We start from the raw sequence: 13,868 nt of genomic DNA on the forward strand, positions 1-13,868 counted from the left end.
ATGTGATTGAAACGGAGTGTAGAAAAACTTAATCACAAATTAAGTCAATTGATAGTTAAAAAATACAATCATTTTTTTTTTTGTTCAAAAAATACATGAGTAAAAGGCCCAAATACAATTTTTTTTTTGGCAAGATTAACTCAAAGCAGATATTGATTGTGCCCCCTGGATGGAGGTCCAAGTTAAATTTAGGGTACGCCGCGAAGTACCCCATCAAAACCCTTGTTAAACCCTCCAAGGCTCCAACATCTTCTCGCGCTAAAACATCTTAAACCCTAAACCCTCACTCGGTTCTCTCTCTCTCTCAAATTTTCTCTCTCCTCGCCATGGCTTCCCTGGCGAGCAGAAGGAACCCTCTCCTCACATCCTTACCTTACATCCTCACATGGAGGAAATTCGGCTTCCGCACCATTTGCAGTGGTCGCATCGGCTTTGCTCCGTCGCCGTCGCTGTCGCCGTCCGATTACGAAACCTCCGTTGCCGGCACGAAGGTTCTGGAAACATTCACAGAAGAATTCGAAATCGGATCACGGAGATTTTCGTTAGAGACAGGAAAGATCGCCCGATTTGCTAACGGTGCAGTTGTTCTAGCCATTGAAGAGACCAAAGTCCTCTCCACCGTTGCTTCATCTAAAGGCGACTCCGTTCGCGACTTCTTACCCCTCACTGTGAGTTTCTATCTTTATTTTTTTATTTTATATGCTTTTGAATGGTTATTGGCTATTCTGATATTTTATTGAATTGATTAAATTCTTGATTTGATCGGTTGTTGGGATTTTAGAGTGAACGATCACAAACTTATGTGAACCATTAATGTTGCAGAGATACAGAAATGCATAGGCAGTTAGAGTACATTTGACCTTTATGAAATTAGGGGGCACTCTGTGCATGAATTAGGGCAAATATTAAGATATTAAACTTTGATTGAGTGTTTATTTATTAAAAAAAATAACACTTGATTGATGACGAATGCAAGGGACTTGGGTCAATGCTAGAATTACATGGGGCATTTGGATGGTGGTACTATGGAACAATTGAATCATATTATTGCAATTTCATAGCTCAGTGGGAGTGTGACATTTTATTTTATTTTAGTTTGCTTATAATTCTGAAGGCATCGTGCTTTTGTTGCCTTAAAAAAAAAAAAACGAACAAACCAAAAAAAAAAAAAAACAAACGAACCAAAAAAAACCAATAGACCTGTGGGAGGCTACTAAATAGTATCTGTTGAACTATTTTGGTCTGTTAAAGCAACGCAGCTAGTTTATTTAACTTTATACCCAATAACCGCTGTGGTGTTGAACTATTAATATAAACTCTTTTATTTTGGGGCATGCTTCACATAGCCTTTTTTGGTTTGTTTATTTTGTGTTTTGGTGGTAAACAATTGGTTTGTTCCCTTGATTTCATGATGATATTTTTGGCTTTTGCTTCTTTCAAGGTTGATTATCAAGAGAAACAATTTGCACAAGGTGTGATTCCCAACACATTCATGCGAAGGGAGGGTGCTCCAAAAGAACGTGAGCTTTTATGTGGTCGTATCATTGATCGACCTATACGACCACTTTTTCCTGCTGGATTCTACCATGAAGTCCAGGTATGGTACAGCTGTCTTGGTTTATGCCGTATTTTATAGGCTTTTCTTTCTTCTTTGCTCTGACTCTCTCAATCTTTATGGACTGGTTTTTAGGTAATGGCAAGTGTTCTTTCTTCTGATGGGAAGCAGGATCCAGATATAATGGCAGCTAACGCAACATCTGCCGCTCTTATGTTATCAGATATTCCTTGGGGTGGCCCCATTGGAATGATTCGTATTGGAAGGATTTCCGGGAAATTTATTGTTAATCCAAGCATGGATGAGGTAGTACTCAGATATTAATTTGATGGTAGAGGTGCATATATATTCTCTTTTTGAATGCACTGATTAGCATATTCATGGGGTTGTGTTAATATGCTATATATGTACCTATATTCAATGATATTTGAAAATGTGGGGTTTTTCTTTTCCATGTTGGTGTTTATTGATCTGGTATTGAAGGTTGTTATTTCACAGAAGTTTTGTTTGTTTGCTTTCACAATTCTCTTTGCTTTTCCATTTTATTTATTATGTTCAATATAATGTCGACCTCAGTGCTGCCTACACATCACTTGCTTCAATTTTAAATGCTCAATTTGTATTCCTTTTCTTGCTAAAGCTGAAACACCTCCATTAGTTAAATTATATTAGGGGTCTCATAGTGTTGTCACACTTATTGAAGAACCCATCCATTACCATCTATAAGAGTGGTTTTGCATCAATTCAGATGGGGGTAGCATGTGTGTGGGATCTGTACTAATGATATATTTGGCAGAGAAGAGAAGGGAAGAGAAGAGAAAGTTTTAAAAATCTTTTCTTTTTCTCTTAAAATAAAAGAATCTAGGAAATAAAATTTCTAAAAACTTTTCCCTCTTAAAAAATCTTCATTACATGCAAGGCAATTTGGAGGGAAGTTTCAACTTAAATGTAGGCAAAACAAATAGTGCTAAAGGGTACACAAATTGAAATATTTTCCCTTAACTTTTTACTTTCTTCTCAATCAATAGGGACAAATACTAAGTTATTTTCTTCTCTTTTCTCTCTTTTCTTTCCTCCTGCAAAATGCAGCACAAAGGTCTGATTGTTAAGATGCTCTATTACAATATTTATGCAGTATGTTCCAACCCTCATGCCCTTGCATTCTTTCCCAATCCAAACAAAACCTCTATATCATTTTCATTGGTATGGATTAATTGGTTCTGTTCCTGTAATGATTGGTCCGTGTAATATAATTTTGTAAAATGATAATTTGCTAATTTGTTTTTAGTATTACATTCAATTTCAAATATTGAATCGACAGCTTATCGGCTTGAGTTAGCATGAATTATTTTAAATTTCTCCCCAGTTCTAATATCTTTGAAGCATTAATTGCACAAGCTTTTACGGTGTGTTTAGGGACTTTTGTTCAGATTCTGATTATCATTGGCATCATATTGAACGCCATGCAGCTCAACTTAAGTGATCTCAACTTGGTTTATGCCTGCACAAAGGATAAAACTTTGATGATAGATGTGCAAGCTCGTCAGATTTCAGAAAGAGATCTGGAAGCTGCCTTAAGGCTGGCTCATCCTGAGGTTAGCCATAAAACTCATAACAATTTTGCAACTATTAGTAATTGAATTAATTAAGACGTGTGACTTCGAATAATCAGGCAGTTAAATATCTTGAGCCTCAAATCAGACTGGCGGCCAAAGCTGGTAAGCAGAAGAAGGAATATAAATTGTCTATGGTGTCAGAGAGGACATTGGACAAAATCAGGAACTTGGCTGAAGCACCTATTGAAGCTGTCTTTACTGATCCTACGTATGGCAAGGTGTGCACACAGGAAACATTTTGAAAAAATATGATACCTTTTACTTATCTACATGCGTTTGTATATAATAATATATTTTTGAGGATAGTGTTATTTGGTTGGTCGTCTTGCCTTCCTATGTGTGATACTCTCTACCCAATATGTTCTCTTAAATTAATTATTTTCCTACTATTTACATTCAGTTTGAACGTGGAGAGGCTTTAGATAAGATCACACAGGATGTAAAAAGGGCACTTGAGGAAGAGTGTGATGAAGAAAGCTTAAAATTTGTATCCAAGACCGTTGACACAGTACGGAAAGAGGTATGCATACAAAATTTTGAGTTAATTCTCTGAGTAAGCTATATTCAGTGAAATTCTTCAGTTAATTATATAGTCATGTTTGCAGAATGGATTCTGTATGTTTAAGCTTCTTTTTTGAGAAGTATTGTATTAACACTTATTTCCCATGATTTGTTGTATGCAAGTGTCTATTTTCTTTATTTACGATTTAAGTTGGTTATGTCATGTAAACATTTCTTCTTGGAGAAAAGATACTTGGTATGTCTATGCTTCACAGAGTGTGTATATTGGTCTTTAACAAAACCAAGATACGTTGTGTGAAATTATTGGACCATAAACTTTAGGCGTTTGGAAAATTGTTTCTGAAGGTAATGGATGGCCTTTTATGAACTGTTCATTTAGGATTTTAGATGTTTTATTTGTCATACAAAATTCATGTCTATCTATTTAGTTTTCACATCTCTCTTTGATGAAGAGCATCTCAATTTTTATAAAAATATCAGGTTGTTCGCAGAAGGATTATTGATGAAGGACTGAGGGTTGATGGGAGATGTCTTGACAATGTTAGGCCTTTATTTTGTGAAGCTGGTAATCTACCTCAATTGCATGGATCATCACTTTTTTCACGCGGAGATACTCAGGTCAGTGTGTCAACTTTTTAAATTCTGTTGGTCAGTGTGGATTACTTCGCTATATAGACAGAATGTGCCTATTTGTACATGTTGAGTTCCAACTGTAGTCATATGTTTGATGTTATCAACAGGTTCTTTGTACTGTGACCCTTGGAGCACCTGGAGATGCTCAACGTTTGGAGTCCCTGGTTGGTCCCTCAACGAAGCGTTTCATGCTTCATTATAGCTTTCCACCATTCTGTATTAATGAAGTGGGTAAAAGAGGTGGCCTGAATAGGCGTGAAGTTGGACATGGTAAAGTAATTTATTTATTATTTGATAAATAAGTAAAGAAATGCATTTTTCTTCATGTTATTATGTCATGTCAATAATGAATTCGTATCGGTCTGTTGACTTTGACCATTTGAATCCGCCTTCCCACTCTGCTCGTCTGCTTGATAATTCTGTTGCTCGATTTAACTCTTTGTATGTCTTCCATTCTTAAACTTTCTGCATAAATAGAACTATATCACAATTTCATAATCTATGCAGTGAGGAACAAATATTGAGGGGGTAAAATTGGCAAAACTTGGTTTGTAAATGTATCTGTGTGTTATTCTGGATGTTGTTCAAATCTGAAGCTGTTTATGTACCAAGCTTGCTGTTACAGGAAGTTATTAAATGACTTCCCGGGGATGGTTGGGCCTTATAAATACGATACTTGCATATCAAATACAATTTATATAGTAATATAAAGAGCTAAAAGTGTTGGGGATAAAGGTAAACTACTGGTGACTAATTCCCAGGAAGGGTCAAAGTTCGGTGGACATAATGTGGTGATTCTGAATGATGCTTTAGGTCCATAATTGAGGTAAATACAGACTATGCCACTGAAATCTATTTCCAACATTTCTGCTCTAATAAATGACGTGTTTGCTGAAGCATTCCACTAATGCTGTGTTATTATGCGTCTCATAAGATGATGATTTTCTGTAAAGAGAAGTGTTAGTACATTTAATCTAAATAGCTATCTGTGTGTAAAATGCATAATTTGTTCAACAAGCTAAGAATATCTCAAACAGGTTTGTCTTTGCTTGGGTTCTTCATTTCATGTAGGCACCCTTGCTGAGAAAGCACTGCTTGCTGTCTTACCTCCTGAAGAGGATTTAAAATACACAATTCGTGTTAATTCAGAAGTCATGGCATCTGATGGTTCAACGTCAATGGCAACTGTCTGTGGAGGTATAATTTTCTAACCTACTACAGTTGCTTCTATCTGGCATTCCACTGTGTTCTGTCTCTGCATTGGAGTCCTCATCCTGCATTAAAATTTGATCGTTTATCTTTGTCTCCTCTCTTTTTACCGTGGTAGTTGAGATTGTTTTCATTTGGTGACAAAGCGAACAGGGACTTTCCAGTAGTCACTACTAAATGCTAGAGAAATTGAAAAATCATCAATGCAAGTAATTGATTTAAATAGATCACCATAACTTCTTTTGCACAAAAGCTTCTATACTGTTTTGCGTGAAAGTTGCTATATGATTTGAAAGTTGGTTATGTGGTAGACTAATAGTTATATTTCATTAAGCAAGTTGCTAGATGGTCCCTTTCTGTTTTTATTTACTGTAGGTAGCATGGCTTTGATGGATGCGGGAATTCCATTAAGAGAGCATGTAGCAGGTGTGTCAGTAGGCCTTGTGAGTGATGTTGACCCATCAACTGGCACAATCAAGGATTACCGCATACTGACTGATATTCTGGTAAGGATTATAATCATATTTTGGTTTTGGTTTTGGTTTTTGTTTTTTTTTTTTGTTTTTGTTTTTTTTGTTTTTGTTTTTTTTTTTTTTTAACTTTTCATGAGCTGAACATTGTGAAGTATTTGGAATTTTTTATATAAAAAAAAGAACATGGGAAAGTCCTCGGAGCCTTTCTTGTGAAGTTAATATATTGACTTTGTGACATTTCTTGCCATCTTTTGCAGCACTGACTGGTACTAAGTTCTTGTAATTCTTTAATTGCACATCTGAGTTCTCTCTATCTCTAGGGCCTGGAAGATCATCTGGGGGACATGGACTTTAAAATTGCAGGCACACGGAATGGAGTAACAGCAATACAATTGGATATAAAGCCTGCCGGAATTCCTCTAGATATTATATGTGAGAGTTTGGAACCTGCATTTAAAGCTCGGCTTCAGATACTTGACCACATGGAGCGAGAGATAAATGCCCCACGTACTCAGGATGAAAGAAATTCTCCTCGAATAGGTTGGGTTCTGCACTCCTATTGCACTCTGTCCAGTAGATGGCTTGCTGTCATGAAAATTTCAATCACAGTATCGTATTTTATGCTTGTGTAAAGTTTATAATATATTTTGCAGTTAGCTTGAAGTACAGCAATGAATCTCTTCGCCGCTTGATCGGGCCTCTTGGTGCCTTAAAGAGAAAACTTGAGGAAGAAACAGGTCTGACTTAAGCTTGGAAATTCTTCACATCTTTAATGCAATCTTTGAAATCCCTCTCTTGAATCACTAGAATTTGTGCTCTATTTGTTCATCAAATTCTCCCTTTGATCACTTAGCAGGTAGATCAAGGCTGTGGTTTTATATGCATATATCACTATTTCTCTAATAATCTGTATTAGCTTCTATAATCCAGGTGCACGGATCTCTGTGAGCGATGGAACACTTACTATAGTTGCTAAGAACCATTCTGTACTGGAAAAAGTATTAGAAAAGGTACTTCCTGCACTTTATTGACGTATTCTATTCATCTACTTTGATTGAAATGTGTTGGTTTCTTTGTCATTTTCATTTTGAAAATCTAAGAATCTATCTATAATAAACTTAGTTTAAACCTTGAAAGAGGTTTCCCTTAAAAACTAACAACAAAAACAAACCAAAAAAAAACAAAAAACAAAAGAAGAGTAAGAAAAATTATCAAAAAAAAAAAAAAAGAAAAAGGGAAAGGAAGGGAAGGGAAGGGAAGGGAAGACCTAAGCACTACTAGGGGATGTGGTAGTAAAAATATGAATTTATTTAATTTAACTGAGAGTATAACACTTGACAGATCAGAATGGCAAGAGAAGATTCATAACATAGCCAACCCGCTCCTAATTGGGACTCAAAGCTTTGTTTGGTTATTCATCATTACGTTGCATTTGAATTCTTATATTAGGTATAAATATTCATAATTGAATTGTCATAAGCATCAATAGAATAGTGTTTCAAAGCACAAAAGAATTTTTGTTCTACAACATAGTGCATGTTGATACTTCTGCCATCCCAGAATTTTTGTCACCATGGAAAATCCAACTTTAAATGAGACAAGTATTTACTGTGTTGGCACCCAACTAATAGAGTATAGTATACATTTCCAAAACTATCCCTCCACTCCACATTTTTTGAAAGGATAATATTGTAAAATGATAAAATCATTAGATTTAAGTGTTTTGACTTCTCAAAATGGACCTCGTTTTAGGACATCTTCAAATGGAATAGTGGACAACAAAAATATGGGACAGAGGGAGTGCACAGGAACTATGTGTGCTGTCATGGAGTTTAAACTTTGTAATCTTTATCTAAAATCCTAATTATAGAATACTTCTCTCATGTAATATATGTTTGCTAATTTTCATTCATTTTGTAATGGAAGCATAAACTTTTAATTCTGGATTAGGGGTGCTGCAATTTTTATCTTGTGTAAAGAATAGGTTACTGATAATTTTATTACGCTAATACTTGAAGACAACTACAGTAACCCCTTTCAAAATTGCTAATGTGTTGATCCATTCAAAGAATTGAATAGAAAGATAATTTCTATAACTTGTGTGCTGATTGATATGTTGGTATTTTATGATTGACTCACTAAGGTATCACCTTAAAGTTGAACGTGAAAGTGAGTGATTGAAAGTTGGTTGCCCACTTATGCTCAGAGATTTTAAAAGAATAAAGCAAACCTGAAATGGGAGAATAAAAAAACCCTGAAATGTGAAGGTTTTCGCTGATAAGGCCTTACAATGTTCCAGTAAGGGCATGATTGGGTATTCCACTAACCATAGCATGTCTTGTTATGACTGGTTCTGAGTTTAATGTAATGATTAATTGTGTTCTTTAACCCTCTTCATTTGATGTCTCCCCTGATCTCTAGAGGCTAATTTTGTTCTTTCTCTTCCTTCTTATATTTTTTCCATTCATGTCCCTCGTTTTGACTAAATTTCTAATAGTTTTTCTCTCTGAAAAGTGTGAAATATAGTAGTACTTGAATCTCCACGACAAATTTCTCAAAGATAAAAATTAATTCTATGGTTACTGAATGTCTTGTGAATAGGTTTATTTTGTGTCAAAAAGATCTTGCTTTATTGCTTGAAAAAATCACATTGGGTGCTGTAAAAAGTTGTAGATAGTTGTTTATGATTCTCAGACCATGTGCATTACATATTTTGTAAATTAGACTAAATGTGTCCATTTCATTTACTTTAATCATTCTCAAGGATATCTTTGTTCAATGAGAATCATCAAACTGAAGGTTTTTTTTTTTTTTTTTGGATATTGTTCTCAGGTTGATTTTATAATTGGTCGTGATATTGAAGTTGGAGGGATTTATAAAGGTACCGTAACATCGATCAAAGAATATGGTGCTTTTGTGGAGTTTAATGGTGGCCAACAAGGCCTCTTACACATTTCTGAATTGTCACATGAACCGGTATGTGAATAGTTGTGGTGCTAACATAGAGCAATATTTACTTTTCCTCTATTTTCCATTGAACAAATTGTCTATTATTTGACATCGTTAGTTTTGACTAATCATTATGCACATAACATCGAAGATGTAGGCCTTGTTTGGTTTGTATCTAGAGATACAGGTATGTTTGGTTTGTATTTGGAAGATGAGTTTTAGAAAAAAAATTCTAAAAAATTGTTTGGTTTGAGTTTTTCTCAAAAAATTTTCAAAATCACTTTCTCTCTCTTACACATCAATCAATCACTTTTTCTCTCTCCTCTCTCCTTCTCAATCACTTTTTCTCTCACACACATCTACTCAAATTCTCCCAAAATATCAAATCATCCCAAACTCTCAAAAAAACAACTCTCCCAAAATATACAACCAAACAAACCAAAAAAATTTCTAAACTCTCCCCAAATTTTTTTTCAAAAACAACTCTCCCAAAAACAAGCCAAACAAGCCCACAATTTTTGAGAAAAAATCTCAAAAATTTGTTTGGTTAAAAAATTTTGAAAAAAAAATTTCGAAATCAATCATTTTTTCTCTTTCCCTTCCCTTATCTCACATCCTACGTACACATCAATCAATTACTTTTTCTCTCACACCCATCTATTCAACTAAAATAAAATAAAATAAAATCATCCCAAACTCCAAAACTATTCTCAAAACATACGACCAAACAAATTTTTAAATTTTGTAAACTCTTTCTAGAAAATTATTTTTCAAAATTGTTTCACATATACAAACCAAACATGGGTAGTTCCTTGCTCAATTGACACAAGAAGGGCGGCCATTAATTATACTAGTTTTTGCTCTTAGATCCTTCAAATATTAAGAGCTAACTCTCCTTAAGCATGATTCCTGCGACGGCAACTGTCCTCGCTTATCTTGTTGTTATAGTAATTTGCTGATGGTTGGAGACTTAACTCATGTCATTATTTTACTGGCATTCATTTGAAACTTCTGTTCTTTTCTATATCTTGAATTGTGTAATGTTCAACATGCTATATTCAATGAGCATTATTGAAATGTTCAACATGCTATTTTCAATGGGCATTATTGAAGACTAAGGCATAGTTTTGCTTCTATTGCTATTGTGGTTGACTGGAAAAGCAATAAACATAATTTAAATTTAGAAATGGATGGAAAGGCCTGAAAAGAGTTGCTTGCAATTGATTACTTGTGTATGTTAATGTCTATATATACACGGACATACTGGAAGAGACTATAGTGGTCTTGGAATGACAACATTCATGTTTTTCGATAAATAAAATAATTTTTTATGAACACATTCATGGAAACCAGAGTGGTTGGTTTCCTATTGCACTTGAATGTTTGCATCTAGTTTTTAAGTATACTTGATTTGGGGTGATTTTCACTTTTCACAGCGACAATTTTAGTTTATTGAAGAACTTGTATTTTATAGTCTGTTGTTGTTTTCATTTCTCTTCATGAAACTTGTGTCTGTTTCTCATCAGGTTTCCCGAATAGCTGATGTGGTATCTATTGGCCAGCAACTTTCCTTAAAGTGCATAGGGCAGGATCTTCGTGGCAACGTCAAATTATCTCTTAAAGAAACTTTACCCCGACCAGGATCTGAAACAAATAATTTGGTTGAAGGGTCTTTTGCACATACAAAACAAAACCTTAATGTTTGGACATCAGTTGGGGATATGCCTAATGAGCAAGGAAAGCAACTCTCTGCCTTGGGGGATTCACCATTGTGTAGAAATGAAATTAGTAGGCTATCCTCTCCTTCTTCATCGCCATCTATTCTAATTCGAAGCGCTGCAGAGTGTGATGAGGAGGAAACATCTGCCAGCTTGAATCAGAATCCTAAAAGTAGCTCCAGAGCTCTAAACCCTTCTGATTCTGTCAAGAATTTCAAAAAATTGCCATCTCAAAGTGACGTGATTGTCTCAACTTTTTCTGATTCTGGCCTGTTCCCAACCAGCAAAGCAAACAAGTCGAAACTATTTTCACCAAAGGAAAGAGAGAAAGAATCCAATTCTAACTTTGTAAGTGACAATGAAGCTGAGAATGAATACACCTCTGCATCCTCTTCACATTCTCAGGATGATCTAAATGATAAGGAAGCTGTGGTTGAGGCTTCAATAAATTCAAAAAATCTAAAGCTAGGGATGAAGGTAATAGCTAAGGTTCATCAAATTCGCGCACGGGGAATAGTCCTTGACTTGGGTGATGGAATTCGTGGGATGTATCGGTTTGAGGTATGTGTTAATCTCTTGGTTATGTTTTGTTAGCAGTAATTTTAATTTACCTTAGTGTTTGCGATGAGGTAATCATTTGGAATAGAATCTTATGCATATAAGAGGTACATGCAGTGGTGTGTTTGGCTTTGTATACATGGCTATCCTTATCCAGCTAGGGGTCTAAAATCTGCATAGTTCTTGTCTACCATGTAGTAGTAGCATTTACTGATTTTCAAGAATCTGAAAAGAAACATGATTTTGTTTTGAACCTAGTGGCAGACATGATTTTCAGGAGTCCAAAAGGAATGCATGTTACTTTATTGAGTATTATGAGGACAAGGTATACTGTTTGGTTTTGGGATATTGATAACATTCATGATTTTTCTTCTTTATCTATATTACAGTAATGCATTCAAAGCAGTTTTTTTTTTTTTTTTGGCCACACGGTAGTTTGTTAATAGGCTAGTAGAGTTAGATTACCACTGCAAGCCAACACCTCTGTTGATTTGAACCTGAAACCTCATCTGACTAGCACCGAAGTGCCCTACAGCCTGGGTTGTAATGTATTCAAAGCTTGTTGAGCCTTAAAAGTTTATATATATTTGTATATTTGGTAGATTGATGTTATCTTGAGTGCCTCGTTTTTTCTTGCAGGCTGGTGGCAGGAGAGACTTTGAGGTTGGTGGTGAGTTGCGAGTCAAGTGTTCAAGTTTTACTAGCAAGGGAATCCCCGTAATGTCTATGGTAGAAGATGAATAGTCTTATATTGGCTTAATCCTGAGAATAATGTCTCATGCATGACAATGAGCAACAACAGTGGCTTGAAGGAATATCATGTACCATAAGTGCAGGGATGTTGAAAATTTTGCTAGTATTTTATGGTGTGCATGGGTCGAGGCATGTGATATTCAAATGACCTTGTGGTCAGTGCAGCTTTGGTTCGAAAAAAGCTTTTGCGACCTGGCTAGTCCGTTTAACCATCAGGTTAGCTGGGTTCTCACTTGAAGTCTTGTTATTACGAAGTATGTTAGAACTTTGCGTATATGGACTGCCATGATTATAATTGGCCCAACGTGCACTCCAAATTTTGATTAGGTAAGCCATGTAACTTCATTGTAAATTTTGTTTTCTAATTATTTTGTTATGAATATTTTTTATTATCGTGAAAAGGGAAAATGAAACAATATCTTGCAATCCTATCATGATAGAGAGAATTAGTTTCAAGCTTTTTAGAAACTCCAGACTTGAGTTCTACCTTAGGAATGACTACATTTTGTGTTTGCTTTTGAAGGAAATTCAGTTTATTATTGAATGAAAATTATAGGTTGAGGCCCGTTTCTATTGTCAGTTGTTTTCTATCAATCTTCCACTGTTCAGCCCAATTTGCTGACTAGCTTGTTCATTTTTTTCGTGACATGTTGAACATTGACTTTTTAGGATGTTGGAATAGAAAAGTAAATTGCAGTGTCTATTTATTTATTGTTTTTTTTTTTTTTTATTTAAAATTTGTCATCACTTTTATTTATTTTCACCTTGTTTTACGTTACCATTTCCTTTGTGATCCTTTCTATATATTGGTTGGTGAGATGGCTTTTTCTGAGAGATGGTGGGTTGACTTCAGAGAACAACTTGTGCTGAAATTTCCTTTGTGATTCGTTCTGTGTTTGATTCTAGTTTTCATAATTCATGGTATAATTAGCAAATTAGGTATTTCATGAAAATTGTCACATGGTATAAGAGTCGCTATACTTATCACTAGACTTTGTAGATCAATCTAACAAATAATATAAGATGAGTTTTTTATAAAAAAAAAAAAAAAAAATTATATATATACACGTACGATATTTGTTATGTAAAAGATGAAATAAAATTGATAAAATCTATCGAAAACACAATTTTCTTTTCACCATTCAGATAGTTTCTACGAATATTCAAACAGTAGTCACCACCATCACACGTCATAGCACTTTGGACAATGATTCAGTCCAATTTCCATATGCAAGTTTTGATGGATTTGGACTCAAGTTGCAACGGAGGAGAGGACCCTCTAATAGAAGTAGACGACTTGGAAGAATGTAAAATGATAATTTTGATTAGGACCCCCAATATAGTTGTGATGTGAGATAAAGCGATTCAAATTCATTTAGATTCAACGAATGAATTTCTACAGCATCTTTCGTCTCTGCTGTCCCGCTGTCCTATAGCGCATGAACCATGCTATAATTTTATTTATTTATTTTATGTTATATAAAATGATCAACCTTTTTTTACATTTCTTCCTCTCTCTCATATTATTGATTTTCTTTTTCTTTTTCTTTTTCTCAGTTTTACTTGATGGAAATATACTTACGATTAATATTGAAAATAAATAAATAAAATTTAGAGTTTAAATTGATAAAAGCAAGGGTAAATTACACTTTGTCCCTTTAAAGTTTCACCAATCTCTCACGTTGGCCTTTTAAATTTGATTTTTCTCACTTTGACCATTCATGTTTGCAATTCTTTTTACTTTGCCTCTTTAAGTTGGATTTTTCCTACGTTGGCTCTTCATATTTGCAATTCTTCTCACTTTGACTCTTTATGTTTTCAATCTTTCTCACTCTATTCCTAAGTTCCATCTAAAAAATTAATAGAATGTCATATCATCAAC

The 13,868-nt window shown here is 34.7% G+C and overlaps 1 protein-coding gene across 1 annotated transcript; it reads left to right on the top strand.

Annotated features, from left to right (window-relative positions):
• Positions 1–258: 258 nt before the first annotated feature.
• Positions 259–12,415, top strand: LOC114263963 (polyribonucleotide nucleotidyltransferase 2, mitochondrial). The gene is made up of 16 exons (XM_028204550.2): positions 259–668; positions 1,442–1,597; positions 1,691–1,861; positions 3,025–3,150; positions 3,228–3,389; positions 3,572–3,691; positions 4,174–4,311; positions 4,434–4,596; positions 5,398–5,523; positions 5,911–6,041; positions 6,329–6,548; positions 6,662–6,745; positions 6,939–7,018; positions 8,841–8,984; positions 10,484–11,236; positions 11,873–12,415. The coding sequence occupies exons 1-16, from the start codon at positions 327–329 to the stop codon at positions 11,975–11,977; spliced, it is 3,021 nt and encodes a 1,006-aa protein (XP_028060351.2). The 5' UTR covers positions 259–326; the 3' UTR covers positions 11,978–12,415.
• The last annotated feature ends 1,453 nt before the right edge of the window (positions 12,416–13,868 follow it).

Source organism: Camellia sinensis, chromosome 1 (assembly GCF_055761805.1).
Source record: "Camellia sinensis isolate YWXY chromosome 1, ASM5576180v1, whole genome shotgun sequence".
Classification (NCBI taxonomy): domain Eukaryota; kingdom Viridiplantae; phylum Streptophyta; class Magnoliopsida; order Ericales; family Theaceae; genus Camellia; species Camellia sinensis.

Coding starts and splice junctions, on each gene's coding strand:
- LOC114263963 (XM_028204550.2), top strand. CDS start 327: ATGGCTTCCCTGGCGAGCAGAAGGAACCCTCTCCTCACATCCTTACCT. Junction 6,042..6,328: donor GCATACTGACTGATATTCTG/GTAAGGATTATA, acceptor CTCTATCTCTAG/GGCCTGGAAGATCATCTGGG. Junction 7,019..8,840: donor TGGAAAAAGTATTAGAAAAG/GTACTTCCTGCA, acceptor TATTGTTCTCAG/GTTGATTTTATAATTGGTCG.